The sequence below is a fragment of the Sebastes fasciatus genome, chromosome 24 (assembly GCF_043250625.1).
Source record: "Sebastes fasciatus isolate fSebFas1 chromosome 24, fSebFas1.pri, whole genome shotgun sequence".
Classification (NCBI taxonomy): Eukaryota; Metazoa; Chordata; class Actinopteri; order Perciformes; family Sebastidae; genus Sebastes; species Sebastes fasciatus.
In genome coordinates, this window is record NC_133818.1 from 14,826,241 (window position 1) to 14,843,920 (window position 17,680).

A 17,680-nucleotide genomic window follows, 5' to 3' on the forward strand; every position below is an offset into this window, starting at 1 on the left:
CTGCGTATGATATTTTGTTCATTGTCTTAACTCTCTGTACTTCTCTGGCTTCTCTCTGCACTTCACATCCTCCAAACGCAGCACTATGCTCACCTCCGTAGTTCCAGCATTTAACCTTTGCATCCTTATCACATTTTCCATACTCTTTCAACCTGGTGCAGCACATCTCTGGTTCAACTCATAACCGAGAACACGCCCTTGACCTCGTCTTTACTCTGGGCCTGAATATAAACTCCCTCTCATTGATAGACCTCGTCTCTGACCATAAAGGTAATCTATTGGACTCCTGTATCCAGGCATAAGCAGTCTGTCCATGACCTTTTATGGTATACTATACTATGACTTTTCATGACATTTGTTATGACATACTATGCTACTACATACTATGACTTTTTTATAAGTTTTTCATGACATAATACACTTTGACTTTTTTAACATATATTTATTTAACTCAAAATGCAGTTAGAAAAAAACAGTATGTTGATTCTCTGTGGTCTAAAGAAAAGATGAATTAATTGGGTTTAATTTAATTAAAGTTTATTTTCATGGCTGAGTATTAAAAATCACATTAAATAATGGCTAATTGGAATATGAGCAGAACCTGCCCAGCCCAAGCTCTCTAAGAAGACGAGGAAAAACTCCTCCAAAGTCCTGAGGCCAGATGGAAAATGGGAAGAAACCTCGGGAAAGGCAATTCAAAGAGAGATCCCCTCTCCTCGAACGGCTGGGGGTGTTACAGGATCTGCAAAAAAAGGGCAAACGATGAATAATAACCATCCATCATCTGTAACCGCTTATCCTATCACAGGGTCGCGGGGGGGGCTGGAGCCGATCCCAGCTGATATTGGGCAAAAGTCGCCAGGCCATCACAGGCTAGTGATCGGGTCGCCAGGCCATCACAGGCTGGTGATCGGGTCGCCAGGCCATCACAGGCTAGTGACCGGGTTGCCAGGCCATCACAGGCTGGCAACCGGGTCGCCAGGCCAACGTCGTTCAAACAGGACCACATGGGGCCGGCTTTGTAGCGCCAGCCTATCACAGGCCGGTGACCTCGCCAGCCTATCACAGGCTGGCCGCCCCGGTTCCTCACGTTCTTCCTGTCAAAGAGAACACAGCATTAATACTTGGAAGACTTGAGTATCGTATGGCGAGGACGTGTGTGTTCCGGGTTGGTTTATCGGAGCTAATGGGTGATGCTTGAGCTGCTCCAGGGTCAGGCGCTTTTCAGGGTCTTCAGTCAGACACATTTGCAAGAAATCCTTGCAATCTGGTAAAAAAGAAGGAGAAGAAAGATGAAGGTGACGGCTACAGAGATCCATCAGAATGTGAACTAAAATGAACAGATTAGTGTCTGTTGACATGTTTGTGTATGTTTTTGTTACCTTTGGACATCCTCTTGTTGAACGTCACGCCGTATTCGAGGAACACGATGGTCTAAAAAAATGTGTCCCTTGGAGCATTTGTAACAGGACCACTCCCATCTGGCGAGGCAAACACACTGGTGACCTGTCCAGGGTCGCCAGGCCATCACGGGCTGGCGACCAGTCTCCAGGCCATCACAGGTTGGCGACCTGGTCGCAAGGCCATCACAGGCTGGTGACCGGGTCGCCAGGCCATCACAGGCTAGTGACCGGGTCACCAGGCCATCACAGGCTGGCGACCGGGTCGCCAGGCCATCACAGGCTAGCGACCAGGTCGCCAGGCCATCACAGGCTGGTGACCGGGTCGCCAGGCCATCACAGGCTAGCGACCGGGTCGCCAGGCCATCACAGGCTAGCGACCGGGTCGTCAGGCCATCACAGGCTGGCTACCGGGTCGTCAGGCCATCACAGGCTGGTGACCGGGTCGCCAGGCCATCACAGGCTAGCGACCGGGTCGCCAGGCCATCACAGGCTGGCTACCGGGTCGCCAGGCCATCACAATCTGGTGACCGGGTTGCCAGGCCATCGTCGTTCAAACAGAACCACATGGGGCCGGCTCTGTAGTGCCAGCCTATCACAGGCCGGTGACCTCGCCAGCCTATCACAGGCTGGCCGCCCCGGTTCCTCACGTTCTTCCTGTCAAAGAGAACACAGCATTAATACTTGGAAGACTTGAGTATCGTATGGCGAGGACGTGTGTGTTCCGGGTTGGTTTATCTGAGCCATGGGTGATGCTTGAGCTGCTCCAGGGTCAGGCGCTGTTCGGGGTCTTCAGTCAGACACATTTGCAAGAAATCCTTGCAATCTGGAGAGAAAGAAGGAGAAGAAAGATGAAGGTGACGGCTACAGAGATCCATCAGTGAACTAAAATGAACAGATTAGTTTCTGTTGACATGTTTGTGTATGTTTTTGTTACCTTTGGACATCCTCTCGTTGAACGTCATGCCATTTTCGAGGAACGCGAGGGTCTCAAAAAATGCGTTCCTGTGGAGCGTATGAAACAGGACCACTCCAACCTGCCACGCTGTGGTCGGGCCAGCACTGTAGCCTTGACCATTGTACCACTCCGGAGGGATGTAATTAAAGGTACCTAGAGTACACAGACATAATGATAAGACGGTGAGGAGGAGGAGGAGGAGGATATTTCTTTAAACGTAAAAGTCACGGATGGGTAAGTTAGTGAAGAGCAGGAGTAGAAGCTAGACATCTTACCGTAGTAGTCGCGGTAATTGGCTCCTCTCTTCACGAAGCAGCTCAGTCCAAAGTCAATGAGGCGAACTCGCGGGACGTCCGAGCCGGTCTCGATCAAGATATTTTCCACCTTGATGTCCCGGTGAAAGATGCTCTTATCCTCAAGATCAATTAATGCATCGACCAGCTGTTTCAGGATGATCTGAGAAACAAAAAGAGAGAGATGAAGGATCGTAGAGGAGGGTGCTTTGACATTTCTTCATGGCTGTTACTCAGCGGGCTACCTCCGGGTCTGAGAAGTGACGCCAACGTGGAAGTGTAATTACTTTGGTGAGGACAATGTACAATAATGACTAGAAATGATGGTCAAAATAATCCCCTCCTGTTCCTGTACAACGTTTAAAACACACACAAGATCCTCCAGCAGCTTACCTTGGCCTCTTCCTCTTTTAAGGAGCCTCCCTCTGACCAGATGTACGTGAACAAGTCCATGCAGGGGACTGGTCTCTCCAGCACCAGGATCAGCTCCTGTTCCAGATCGTACCAGTCCAGTAGGGACACAGGTGCCGAGGAGGCCGCTGAGCCACTTGTATTGGCCGCCAGTTTCAACAAGATGGCGACCTCCACAGAGAGCGTATTCCCATGCTCGTCCTGAAACATCACAACAAAGAGGAGGATGAGTGAGAGAAGCTCCACAGAGAAGCAGGATTCATCCAGAATACATCCAATAAGAGAGTGCCGTGTTGAATACAGCACATCTTAACTCACCACGTGTTTGATGCACTGATTGTCGCTCGGGATGTATTTGATGGCAACCTACGAGACACAAACTTTGTCAGCACTTCCTGTCCATACTGTGTGTGTGTGTGTGTGTGTGTGTGTGTGTGTGTGTGTGTGTGTGTGTGTGCATGTGTGCGTGTGTGTGCAAACATGTGTGTGTAATACTTACAGGCAAATGATCTGCTTTGCGATATCCAGCAAACACAGATCCACACCCTCCTTCGCCGAGCTTCTCTTGCTGTTGATATTTGTCCTCGAATGCAGCTAAAAAGACAAACAAGGTTTAGTTTTAATAGAGTTGTGAGGAACACTGACTACATGTTACTGAAGCTCTGGGGTGGATTCATACACAGAATGGCCTACGCTGCTATTTACAGGGACCCCATATTGACCAGATTATTTTAATTATTTAAAAAAAACAAAAAACTTTTCCCTTATTGGCCCACAAGAAACATAAAAAAAATGAAGAGGGACACATGTACCCAATCAGCTGACCTCATGAGCCAGGTCCGATGATGTGACCAGGTTCATGAGGTCAATTTGGTTTTCAAATAATACGTCACTACTGGACAGAATAGTGAGAAAATGTCAAAAAGAAAATATGATCACGGAGCACAAAAACAAACAGCACAAGTTCTGAAAGAACACCGTGACCAGAATCTACTAAAGAAAACCCCTAAATTGACGAGTTATGACGAGGTTTAGATTAAAGGCTGTCTCAATGAGGTTGTATACGCCAGTGTTCCCCCACTGTGTACGTGTGGGCCGTGAAATATAACTAGCACGCTTTTATACATGACACTAAATGACTTTTTTCTGGTAACATTAAAGCATGATGAGTAAGGTTGGGGGGGGGCATACAAAGAGTAGCCCAGGGGCCCCTGAACACTTTAATCCGCCTCTGCTTAAGCTCTAATATGAATTTTACACTTAACATAAAGCCAAACCTGACATGTATCACTCACCTCTTTGCACACGTACGGGCAAATTGTGTGCGGTGTTCAGTTTGCCGTCCTCGGACTCTGTCAGGTCTGGTCTCTGCTTCTTCTTTCTCTTACCGCCTCTCTTACCGCCTCTCTTACCGCCTCTCTTACCGCGTCTCTTACCGCCTCTCTTGCTCTCATCTTCCGCAGATGAGATACGGTTTTCTACAGATGAGAAAAGAAAAACAGAGGGACATCAGCTTGTTGACAGTCACAGGACCTAACGTGGACAATAAGTCCTCCAAACTAAATGACAACACAGACCGTCATTCAGTGACTTCCAATATGACACATTGGAGTCTTTTCTGCCCTGCTGCCTCTCAGTTAAAGGAATAGCTCGTCATTTCTTTTCACACTTTGCTATTGTATATAGTATGATATTATTATTCTATGTTCATATTTTATATTTTCTAAACTAGTTGTAGTAGTCTGTCATATTTATAGTGTATTCTATCTATCTATCTATCTATCTATCTATCCATCTCATTTTCTATTCTTAATCTTAGTACTTATATTTCTTTACATATACTGTATATTGTGTTTATATTATATATTATATTGTAGCATTATGTACATAATTTACAAGTTACATACTCCTTTATTTCTATTTTCTCACATTCCTTATGTTCATACAAGAGCAACTGTAACGCCCCAACGTCCCCCTGGGGATCAATAAACTATTTCTGATTCTGATTCTGAAGCTGGAGTTGAGCTGTGGCTACTCTAATTTAGCCTAACTTAGCCTAACTTAGTCTAACTTAGCCTAATTTAGCCTAACTTAGCCTAATTTAGCCTAACGTAGCATAATTTAGCCTAACTTAGCCTAACTTAGTCTAATTTAGCCTAACTTAGCCTAACTTAGCCTAATTTAGCCTAACGTAGCCTAACTTAGTCTAATTTAGCCTATCTTAGCCAAATTTAGCCAAATTTAGCCTAATTTAGCATAATTTAGCCTAACGTAGCCTAATTTAGCCTAACTTAGCCTAACTTAGTCTAACTTAGCCTAACTTAGCCTAATTTAGACTAACTTAGCCTAACTTAGTCTAACTTAGTCTAACTTAGCCTAATTTAGCCTAATTTAGCCTAACTTAGTCTAACTTAGCCTAACTTAGCCTAACTTAGCCTAATTTAGCCTAACTTAGCCTAATTTAGCCTAACTTAGCATAATTTAGCCTAACGTAGCCTAATTTAGCCTAACGTAGCCTAATTTAGCCTAACTTAGCCTAACTTAGCCTAATTTAGCCTAATTTAGACTAACTTAGCCTAACTTAGTCTAACTTAGTCTAACTTAGCCTAATTTAGCCTAACTTAGCCTAACTTAGTCTAACTTAGCCTAACTTAGCCTAACTTAGCCTAATTTAGCCTAACTTAGCCTAATTTAGCCTAACTTAGCATAATTTAGCCTAACGTAGCCTAATTTAGCCTAACGTAGCCTAATTTAGCCTAACGTAGCATCATTTAGCCTAACTTAGCCTAATTTAGCCTAACTTAGCCTAACTTAGTCTAACTTAGCCTAATTTAGCCTAATTTAGCCTAACGTAGCATAATTTAGCCTAACGTAGCCTAATTTAGCCTAACGTAGCATAATTTAGCCTAACGTAGCCTAATTTAGCCTAATTTAGCCTAACGTAGCCTAATGTATCCTAACTTAGCCTAACTTAGCCTAACTTAGCCTAACTTAGCATAAAGACTCGTGAGGCTGGGGGAAACAGTTAGCCTGGCTCTGTCCAAAGTAAAATAAAATACACCCTCCAATTCAAACTTCTATTTCTCTCTGTCCTCTGGTGGTATCTATCCATGCAGATATACTCTATCTGTCTTCATCCTAATACAATGGAGTTGTTCACCTTCAGAGACCCTTGTCCTGTGCTGCCAGACGGTCTTTATGTCAGGATATGCCTTCCTTTTAGGCCTCCTAGTCGTCCTAGTCCTATCCATTGCAGGCGCTGAACTTGGTTCTGACGTGCTAGGGAGCTCTACGAATTAGAAAAACACAGTGGAACAAATTGTAATTTTTAAAATGTATTTCCTGGTATTAACTCTGAATTAGTGCTTACACTTAACATAAAGCCAAACCCGACATGTATCACTATCTACTGACCAAATCGCACGTGTGCGGGCACATTTTGTGGGGTGCTCAGTTTGTCGTCTCTGGTCTCTGTCAGGTCCAGGTCTGGCTTCCTCTTCTCTTCATCGTCGGTAAGCTTTCTCTTACCGACTCTCTTGCTCTCATCCTCCACAGATGAGATGAGGTTTTCTACAGATGAGAAAAAAACAGAGGGACATCAGCTTGTTGACAGTCACAAGACCTAACGTGGACAATAAGTCCTCCAAACTAAATGACAAAACAGACCGTCATTCTGTGACTTCCAAAATGACAAATTTGAGTTGTTTCTGCTCTGCTTTCTCTTAGTTAAAGGTCCCATATCATGCTCATTTTCAGGTTCATACTTGTATTTTGTGTTTCTAATAGAACATGTCTACATGCTGTAATGTTCAAGAAACACATTATTTTCCTCGTACTGTCAGACTGAATATACCTGTAATTACTTTCTGTCTGAAACGCTCCGTTTTAGTACATTTCAATGGAATTGCAACGGAATTGCGTTGCTAAGCAACAGTTTTGGTCCATGTTTACTTCCTGTCAGCTGATGTCATTCACATACACTGCAACAGGAAATAAACTGGGATACATTTATAATGTTTAAGTTTAAATCTTTGAAATGGTCTAAATATTGTAGATTTGTGACATCACAAATGGACAGAAATCCTGACGGCTTGTTTCAAACGCACAATTTCTGAATACGGGCTGTGTGTATTTCTCCCTATATTGAGCGTTTTGATAAGAGTATTTATATATCACTTAAACCTGCTTTATAATGTAAAAGACCTGAAAATCTCACTTTCTACAATATGGGACCTTTAAAGTAATAGCTCATCATTTCTTTTCCCACTTTGCTATTGTTTATAGTATGATATTGTTATTCTATGTTCATATTTTATATTTTCTAAGCTAGTTGTAGTAGTCTGGCATATTTATAGTGTATTCTAACATATTCATTATATCTATCTATCTATCTATCTGTCTGTCTGTCTGTCTGTCTGTCTGTCTATCTGTCTATCTATCTATCTATCTATCTATCTGTCCATCTATCTATCTATCTATCTATATATCAACTTTCACCTCTGTGTGAACCTGGTGTTCAGTAGATAATGATCCCAACAGAAGTTTCACATGATCAGCTTACCTCTGTGAACGTCCACTGAAGAGGACGGTCCTGCTTCGTCTTCTCTGGCTGTCCTCTTCAATAGTCTCACAAGCTCATCGTGCAGAGAGGTGTATGGGTGTTCACCTTCAGAGACCCTTGTCCTGTGCTGCCAGTCAGTCTTTGTGTAAGGACAGGTCCTTCTTTTAAGCCTCCTAGTCGTCCGAGTCCTATCCTTTGCAGGCGTTGAACTTGGTTCTGACGTGCTAGGGAGCTCTACGAATTAGAAAAACACAGTGGAACAAATTGAAATTGTAATTTTTAAAAATGTATTTCAAGGTGGATGGATGGATTTCAAGGTATTAACTCTGAATTAGTGCTTACACTAAACATAAAGCCAAACTCGACATGTATCACTATCTACTGACCTCTTTGCACATGTGCGGGCACATTTTGTGCGGTGTTCAGTTTGTTATCCTTCGTCTCTGTCAGTCGTCTGTCGTCCTCTGCAGATGAGATGAGGTTTTCTACAGATGAGAAAAAAAACAGAGGAACATCAGCTTGTTGACAGTCACAGGACCTAACATGGACAATAAGTCCTCCAAACTAAATGACAACACAGACCGTCATTCTGTGACTTCCAATATGACAAATATGAGTCTTTTCTGCTCTGCTGCATCTCAGTTAAAGTTCCCATATAGTAAAAAAGTGAGATTTTTAGGTCTTTTATATTATAAAGCAGGTTTAAGTGCTATATAAATACTGTTAAACTATCAAAACGCTCAATATACAGGCATATTCAGGCAGACAGTATGAGAAAAATAAAGTTTTTTTTTAACATTACAGCATGTAAACATGGTCTATTAGAAACACAAAATACAAGTATGAACCTGAAAATGAGCCGTTATGGGACCTTTAAAGGAATAGCTCGTCATTTCTTTTCACACTTTGCTATTGTTTATAATATGATATTATTATTCTATGTTCATATTTTATATTTTCTAAGCTAGTTGTAGTAGTCTGGCATATTTATAGTGTATTCTATCTATCTATCTATCTATCTATATATCAACTTCCACCTCTGTGTGAACCTGGTGTTCAGTAGATGATGATGGTATACACTCCCAACAGCAGTTTCACATGATCAGCTTACCTCTGTGAACGTCCACTGAAGAGGACAGTCCTGCTTCGTCTTCTCTGGCTGTCCTCTTCAATAGTCTCACAAGGGCATCGTGCAGAGAGGTGTCTGGGTATTCATCTTCTGAGACCTTTGTCCTGTGCTGCCAGTCAGTCTTTGTGTAAGGACAGGTCCTCCTTTGAAGCCTCCTAGTCTTCCTAGTCCTATTCATTGCAGGCGCTGAACTCATTTCTGACGGAGCTCTACGAATCAGAAAAACACAGCGGAACAAATGGAAATTGTATTTTTTTTTAAGTATTTCCAGGTATTAAGTCTGAATTAGTGCTTACTCCTAAATAAGTCATATTAACGTGAGTGACTGGATTTTTCACTTACCTCAACTTGTTCCAAGAGCTGGAGAAGAGAGAGAGTTAGTGTCCTCTGCTGAGGCTGTCAATGATAAAGTTTCTAAGACGTTTCTAACAGCACAACTCTCAGAGCAACAAGATGTGTCTGAGTGTGTCTAAATGTGTCACTGTGTCTGTGTCCTGAGCTTCTAAGGAGTGTTGGAATGTTGTCATTATGATGTTATAAGGGCATCACAGCCAAGTTCTTTCCGGAATATGCAAATGAGTGTGTTTAGAATAAGTTGTGTATGTGTATATATCTGAATTACGTTGCTAGGCAACAGTTTGGGTCCATGTTTACTTGTCAGCTGATGTTATTAACATCCACTGAAACAGGAAATAAGGATTTTTAATACTCAGCCGTGAAAATAAACTTTAATTAAATTTAAACCCAATTAATTCATCTTTTCTTTAGACCACAGAGAATCAACATACTGTTTTTTTAACTGCATTTTGAGTTAAAAAAAATATATGACAAAAAAGTCAAAGTGTATTATGTCATGAAAAACTCACAAAAAAGTCATAGTATGTAGTATCATGGTATGTCATAACAAATGTCATGAAAAAGTCATAGTATAGTATACCATAAAAGGTCATGGACAGACTGCTTATGCCTGGAGACAGGAGTACAATAGATTAACTTTATGGTCAGAGACGAGCTCTATCAATGAGAGGGAGTTTATATTCAGGCCCAGAGTAAAGACGAGGTCAAGGGCGTGTTCTCGGTTATGAGTTGAACCAGAGACGTGCTGCACCAGGTTGAAAGAATCAGTAATGTTTAGGAATTCAGTGGCATAATGGTTTGATGGGTCATCAACATGGATATTAAAATCCCCTACAATGGTTTAAGGCATAGGCCTTATAGGCGGTTGCCTAGGGTACCACCTTCTGGGGGGTGCTGGTAAATAAACTCTAAAAAATAAAATAAAGAAAGAAAGAAATACACTTTTTACCCCTGTGACTCTCGTTAGAGGGAAACTGACTTTTAAACCACCAATTCCAGGGACCAATTGTTTTATTTATATTATAGTAAATACAGCTATTTATGACAAAGCCATTGTGATGTGTGTTGCGGTTTCCAAATCTGCAGGCACAGCGGAACATTTTACAAAGGAAGAGTAAACTATATTAGACAAATATGAAGAAGTTATTGTAGCGGTGCACAGAATGATGTCCCACAGGCTCAGTCTGGTGCTACACATTTATTTAGGATGTTCTGCAAAATGTAAAATAATGCTTTAGGTTGACATCGCTACACAGTGCATTCTACTTCCAACTAGTACACAGAGATTCTCATTATCTCACGTATTCACAAGAACAGTAACAAAATGCCAGAAATGCACAAAATCAAAGATTACACCATCTCTAACTCTTTAGAGTGTCATATATCGAAATAATTCCTGTTTAAATAACCTTAGCTCAGCAGCATAACACCATATTTCTTATATTTCTTAATAAACAGTAAACAACAACATAAACAGTAATCATAGCAGCGGGAGGGCTCATTGTCAAAGCTCCCAGCGCCGCGCGCTACTACTAATGTTACCATGGCGACTGTAACCCTCTATTAGCTGCTGGCTAACTGGCTAAATTGAAGCAGCAAAACAGACGCTAACACACGCTAAACATTCACTGAACTGAACACAGCGTCACCGAAGTACAGTGTAAACATTACCCTAACACAGAATTGCTAACTAACATCACCAGCTTACCTGCAAAATGTAAAATAATGCTTTAGGTTGACATCGCTACTTCTAACTGGTACACAGAGATTCTCATTATCTCACGTATTCACGCGAGACTTCCCTGTGACGCTCCCTTCACATACACGGCTTCTGTAGCGACACTGCCACCTACTGGCGATCTACTGGCACAACACCCTAATAATGACACTGGCAATAAATAACACTATACCCTAAATTATAACCACATTGAACTCTTTCTTCTTATAAACACATATGAAACATTACAAACTCTCTTCACTTGCATTACACCCAAGAAATGGTTCTCTTTTATAACCTACACATGACTGATTATGCCACACTCTCCCCCTCAATTTCAAATGTCTCTAGACATTTAATTACCAAAGAGAGTTTTCACTTCACATATTGACTTTTCTTACTGAATTTACATGGTATAACTCTTAAGTGGCACTTGATGTTCACATGACATTCATTACTCTTGTAATTACATTATGTAATGTCTCAATAGTGTCCATTTACCGTAATATACATTCCAGTTAGTATATACCTTACATTTTCAGTTTCAGTAAACTCTAAATCTGTCCAGATTAACGCTCACGTGTAACAGAACTCAATTTTCGGCCTCCGTTCTTTTAGTCTGTTACCTGTCCCTTTGGTTTACAGCTTAAGTTCAAAATGTTCTCATGGGATTGTCTCTCCCTTACAGTCCATGTAATTCCAGTTTATTTCTGTGTCCATTTCACATTTAGTTTCCTCAGTCTTTTTAACTCATTACTTCTATATCTGGTGCTATCCATGGTCGCCACAGTCTTCTGCAGGCTGGAGACATACTCACTTGTAGGCTCTCGACACCAACCTCCACCACCATTGGCTCACCCAAAGCCTTGTAGGTCAGCATCTTTGGTCGGCGTCTCTCCCTCTGCGGGTAGCTGGTTGCAGGCTGCTGTTCCGGATCATCTTCCTCTGATGACTCTTGTGGCCTATCTCCAGGCTCAGCAGCATTGTTGTCACCATCTGCCCCTGGTATGATGTCCATGATGTCCGCCTCCACTTCCTCCTGTTCGGTCCCTCTCTCTTGTCTCCCCAGATCTGGTACAAATGGCTCTGCATCTGGGTTTATGCCTACAGTTCTCCGACTTGAATAATAAATGATGTATTATTACAGATTAAACTAGCAGCAGTATATAATAATAAATAATGTATTATTATAGATTAAACTAGCAGCAGTATATAATAATAAATGATGTATTATTATAGATTAAACTACCCAGTAGTATATAATAATAAATGATGTATTATTACAGATTAAACTAGCAGCAGTATATAATAATAAATTATGTATTATTATAGATTAAACTAGCAGCAGTATATAATAATAAATGATGATGTATTATTATAGATTCTGCCTACAGTATTTCTGTGATTTGCTGACTCCCTATGAGCCTGATCGATGCTTGACATCCTCTGGCAGAACTCTTACTAATGGTTCCAAAATCCAAACTTGTCAACAAAGATCACCGGGCTTTTGCTGTATCTCAACTCAGTATCTCAACTCAGTATCCCACTTCCTTTAAATCTCTTCTTAAAGGTCACCTATTATGCAAAATGCACTTTTCCATGTCTTTTAAACATCAATATCTGTCCCCAGTGTGTCTACAGGTCACCATAGTATCATAAAAGACCATCCTCTCTCTTTTTCTCCTGCTCCATCTGTCCGAAAATGGGTCTAAAAAATCGCTGCGCAGCTTTTCCTTACACTGGTGACGTCGGTGGCGAATTGCAAGCCATATAAGGGTTTCCTGGTGGAACGGTTAGAACCAGAGGAGAACCTCCAGCTAGGTGACCCCGCCCACAGAGCGTCACTCTCTCATCCGCCTCCTAACTATGAGCAAAGTCTGCTCCTACTTCTGTTAGTCTGCAAGAACCAGCAGAACAGTCTTCATGTACTCCCATCATCTAAATATAACATGTTCTTTCACAAAGGCTTTATGTAATTACACTGTTTCAACAGCTGATATTTATATATTATATAGATTTGATGTCATGCATGTAGAAGAGTACAGGTAGTAAATAGTGACTGTAAGCAACACAACACATTTCTGTTTCACAGTCAAACTTTATTTGAGTAGACAGATGACAATATTAATTATTCACAGCATGTTTAATCATCCCACCTGCAGTTATGTTGACATGGTACAGGAGAAAGTCTTTCAGCTCCGGTACGCTCCGGTGAGTGTAACGTTAACCGGTCTGTAGTCATGGTAACACAGAGACAGCTCCTACAGTAACTAATATACCATTACTCTGATTACTTCCATACGTTTATCAGGTGTCTTTTACCAGAAATAATGAACTGACTACTGTTTCACATCTTCTATTTTCCACCCTGATGTTCTCTGTGTTTACACACCGTCTCATAGCATGTTAGCTCTGTATCTCCATGTAAACAGAACTATCTGCTCACTGCTGATGTTTTCTTCTCCTCTGGGATGATTCTGTCGGTGGAAGCTGTGGAAAGGAAACTAGTAGCGACGGTGTGTCGGCCAATGCAACCGGTTGTTTTATTTATAAAGCAACCGCTTTATTTCTTAAGACACAACATGACATTTATTTGGAAGATGCTTTTGTCCAAAGCGACTTACAATTCAAGTCAATTTAAAGCTTCAGTAGGCAACAATGTTTTTGGCATCTCTGGGCAGACATCCCATAATAACCTTTCAGCATATTGTAATGCAAGTGTTCTGAGAGATCACTAGACTTCTGCTCCTCCTCATGGCTCTGTTTTCAGGCTTTAGAACATCTAGCTCATGACGGGAGACTTTGACCAATCACAGGTCCTTTCAGAGAGAGAGAGAGCGTTCCTATTGGCCGAGCTCCGGCTGGTGGGCGGTGCTTGGAATTTCCTCAGCAGATCTCAACATGGCTGCCGGGTCACAAACTCTCTCATGTTCCAGCTAAACAGAACACTACGAGATGATTCTGAGAACATGTGAGGGGAGAAAGAGAAACTACAGTAACAGAATATTGATTCATATGTGAAAATACGATTTGTGGTGATTTCTGGACGCCGACAGTAACGTTAATATTGCCGTTGCTTAGCAGCGGTGTTCTCACCACTTAACCACTTGAACGCCACGCACATGGTGTACACGACTTCCCGTGTTGTAAACACGAGCTCACCAGTTTCACTTGAAGGCAGCATCTGTTCCAGATAAGAGGCCAGAATCTTTCCGTTGCCTTTGAAAGGTCTTTGTTCACACTGTTAATGACAGTTGTTGCATTAGAACAACTGTCTTTGTCACAACAAAAAGCTCCTATCTGAGTTTCAGTTGAGGTCTCATTTAATAACAGCATCTGTCTGTTCTAGTTCATGTCTGCAGACACCATCTCTTAATGGAATAGTTTCACTGCTCAACATCCATCCAATGAGTTTCACTTTGGTTCCATCACAGTGTGACGCCTTTTTTCCAAACTTATTTGTTTTGCAATGAAATCTTTATTGTAGGCTCAAGTTACAGAAGGTCTACTGACGAATAAAATGACCAAACAAACACAAATCTATAGATTATCAAGTGCAGTTATGATATCCATCCTTACCCGTATTGCTATTTGTAAAATGGTCTTTTGTTGTAGCTGTGAAGCCTGCGTTGATTAGCAGTAAGAGACAGAGAGATGGATTTAGATCTTAGCTCAACACAGTCAGGTCTGACAGAGAATCAGTAATCAATAATAGGGCCGTCAATCCATTAAAATATTTAATAGCAAATCACACATTTTGTATCTGTTCAAAATGTACCTTAAAGGAGATTAGTCAAGTATTTAATCCTCTTATCAACATGGAAGTGGGCAAATATGCTGCTTTATGCAAATGTATGTATATATTTATTATTGTAAATCAATTAACAACACAAATCAATGACAGATATTGATCCAGAAACCCTCACAGGTACTGCATTTAGCATAAAACAATATGCTCCAATCATAACATGGCAAACTGCAGCCCAACAGGCAACAACAGCTGTCAGTGTGTCAGTGTGCTGACTTGACTATGACTTGCCCCAAACTGCATGTGATTATCATAAAGTGGGCATGTCTGTAAAGGGGAGACTCGTGGGTACCCATAGAACCCATTTACATTCACTGATCTGGAGGTCAGAGGTCAAGGGACCCCTTTGAAAATGGACATGACAGTTTTTTCCTCGCCAAAATTTAGCGTAAGTTTGAAGCGTTATTTAACCTCCTTCATGACAAGCTAGTCTGACATGGTTGGTACCGATGGATCCATCAGGTTTTATAGTTTACTATGATACCAGTATCTTCACTCTAACTTTAACACCGAGCCGCTGCAACCTAATAATCACAAATTGCGTTAAAGAAATTAGTGGCATTAAAACAAATTTGCATTAGCACGTTATTATCGCGTTAACTTAGACAGCCCTAATGAAAACTAAATTAATCATTTCCAAAAATTAGCAATAAAAGGACGGTCCCAAAACATATAGAAATGTCAGAAGCTCTCTATCGCAGGTCTTCATCACCGACAACACATCAGTAATTATCACAAGTAAATGATTATAAAATCTTGAGACCAAACCACAAGAGATTGAAAATGAATTCACTTTTCCCCCAAACTTCAGTGAATCACCTTCAGAGTGAAAGTCCACACAGGCTTCCACGACGGAATTTATCATTTAAAGATAACAATAAGTGATGTGAGTCTCTGAAACAGCCAGATATTATAGAGATTCATCATCACACTCCAGCTTCTTGCTTTTGTTTCAGCCTAAGATCTGAAAAACCCCGGATCCACCTTACGGAGAGCAGCGATCAGAACTTTGCTGGATTCAGTTCCCTTTCTTCGTGCCGTGTCGATCAGTTTTCGTGCTGTATCTGCCCTGGAATTTGTTCTGATTGACTGCATTTCCTCATCGTTTATAACACCATGGTGAAGGAGTTCATCCAGAAGCTTGTTCAGATTAGGATCAGACATTCCCTCTACAAACTTTGTTCGAATCAACCGCAGCCTCTCCTCTGGTGAGACGCTGTCCTCTGCTGGGACGCTCCTCTGAGGGATTTCCATTGTTAGATCTGGGAGATAACCAGGGAAAAAAAACAACAATGACTTTTAAAGAGAAATTCAACTGAAGTGAAAAGTCATGTTTCTGTACAGCAACATGTCTGCTCTGTAAATCAGTTGTTCTGCGTTCAAAACCAGAAACCAAAAGGGAGACATTCATATTTTATATTTTTTTGGTTTTGATTCTTCTTTGTGGTGAGTGCATGTTCTCCCCGTGTCGCCTTTGTTTTGGCCGACCAGTCGCACCCGAACACACCGCAAAGACGGCAGCCGACGTTCAGTTAGCTACGTTCTGCTCCTGTGAGAGGAAATAACTCTCCACACCAGCAGGCGGCGGTAGTCTGTATTCATCATTCAGAGAGGGAAACAGGAAGAGCGAGGACGGAGGATATACAAGCCGTTGTTATGATACGTACATGAAACAAACCATTTTCACACCACTCTCACTCACCACTTAGCTTCATTCCAGATGTTCATGTTGCTGTGAGAATATGGTACCGTCGGGTATCCACATGTTGACGTTGGTAGAGTAGTGTAACGTAATGTGTTCGTAGCGAATGAGAAATAATCCTGATCTCAAAATTGATCCAAATTATAAAAAGGTAATCTTTACCTGCTTGAAGCAGATCACGTCTCCAGACGTCTTCTGTCCTCCCTGGATTCCGGACCGTCAAAGTCACTTCCTCTGGGATCGTAGTCAGGAAAACTTCAAATGTGGGATGGTAATTTGGTCCATAATCTGAGTCAAATGGTGCATGCTGAAAACCAGAAGCATCAAGTCATTTAAATCATGTTAAAAATGTTTATCTGATACTTTCTTATTGTGAATCTATTTTCAACATGCGGCCAAAATTATATTAATGATAATTCTGCGACTTGACTCACATCAGGTTGTATTCTGAAGCTCCCAGGTTCACAGTGGACACTGTAACTTTGACTAAAGTTGAAAAGACACTTGGCAGAGATCTTGATGTTCTTAGCACCTTCTTGTTGGACCTTAACCTTCAGAAACAGAACATTTTTAATATGCCGTTCATGCTCATATTGTCGAGTACACTTAAAAACAACAAATGTTGACCAAAGTGCCTCACAGAGCGATGAGAATCAGAATCAAATAAAACACAGAAATAATTAAGAGGATGCAAGTAAATTAATAAAAGTGTAGAATAAATAATTCTGGATTAAAATCCCCAAAACATGACAGCATTGCACAGAAGTCAAATAAATAAATAAAAACAGAGTGTGACCAGTCTTCAAGGTGACTACTGACAGACTAAAGGAAAGAGACGGGTCTTAAGACAGGTTTGAAGTTATCAATGGAGGAGGGAGATGTAATGGTGAAGGGGAAACTGTTCCTCCATTCAGGACCAACAACCAAAAGAGCCCAATCAGCCCGGGATTCTAACTGGGAGCGTGGCTGATGATGAACACATATGACAGATGGCTTTACCTCGCTTACAGGGACGTTTTTGTTCAGCAGAAAGACATCGAGTACTTGATGTGTTGCGTTGCGAGGTCGGAGGAACAGCAGAACTTGTCCATTTATCGGCCATATGAGGTTCCGAATCCTAAGAATCGTATCCCAGATCAGGCCAAAGGCAGAGAGGTGAGAGATCTTCACAACCACATGAGTGTCTGTAATCTCCAGCGGCTCCAAGATGCTCATTTCATCATCAGAGATGTGAGCGACAGACAACAGGCCATCACAGAGCAATGCTGTGAAAGCAAAGAGCTGTTCAACTTTTGTTTTAATGCTAACAGTTTCATCTACCCAATTCATTTCTTACCACTTGCC

General features: G+C 41.5%; 2 protein-coding genes across 5 annotated transcripts in view; both read right to left on the reverse strand.

The window, feature by feature from the left end:
• Positions 1–520: 520 nt before the first annotated feature.
• LOC141762869 (serine/threonine-protein kinase pim-2-like) lies at positions 521–9,458 on the reverse strand. 4 transcript variants are annotated; one of them, XM_074627008.1, is made up of 12 exons: positions 9,095–9,458; positions 8,735–8,961; positions 8,010–8,108; positions 7,624–7,857; positions 6,477–6,632; positions 4,358–4,540; positions 3,562–3,656; positions 3,381–3,428; positions 3,045–3,263; positions 2,634–2,814; positions 2,338–2,511; positions 521–1,267 (listed from the first exon to the last, which is right to left on the reverse strand). In XM_074627008.1, the coding sequence occupies exons 2-12, from the start codon at positions 8,946–8,948 to the stop codon at positions 1,101–1,103; spliced, it is 1,770 nt and encodes a 589-aa protein (XP_074483109.1). In that variant the 5' UTR covers positions 8,949–8,961; positions 9,095–9,458; the 3' UTR covers positions 521–1,100. The 4 variants fall into 4 exon arrangements, with proteins under 4 accessions (XP_074483109.1, XP_074483111.1, XP_074483112.1 ...); XM_074627009.1 differs by lacking the exon at positions 521–1,267 and adding an exon at positions 1,957–2,226 and having other exon boundaries at positions 9,095–9,250; XM_074627010.1 differs by lacking the exon at positions 6,477–6,632 and having other exon boundaries at positions 9,095–9,453.
• Positions 9,459–12,904: 3,446 nt separating this feature from the next.
• LOC141762853 (uncharacterized) overlaps positions 12,905–17,680 on the reverse strand; it is a 500,458-nt gene continuing 495,682 nt past the window's right edge. Inside the window, 5 exon segments of the mRNA XM_074626949.1 lie at positions 12,905–15,597; positions 15,599–15,896; positions 16,499–16,643; positions 16,771–16,887; positions 17,336–17,601. Coding sequence (XP_074483050.1) covers positions 15,561–15,597; positions 15,599–15,896; positions 16,499–16,643; positions 16,771–16,887; positions 17,336–17,601 — 863 coding nt within the window. The 3' untranslated portion in view covers positions 12,905–15,560.

Bases quoted from the DNA above. Each gene is read 5' to 3' on its own strand.
- LOC141762869 (XM_074627008.1), bottom strand. From the start codon at position 8,948: ATGAGTTCAGCGCCTGCAATGAATAGGACTAGGAAGACTAGGAGGCTT. The intron at 8,109-8,734 runs GTAAGCTGATCA...TCTCATCTGTAG, and splicing joins TTCAGTGGACGTTCACAGAG to AAAACCTCATCTCATCTGCA. The intron at 3,657-4,357 runs GTGAGTGATACA...TTGTCTTTTTAG, and splicing joins GCCCGTACGTGTGCAAAGAG to CTGCATTCGAGGACAAATAT.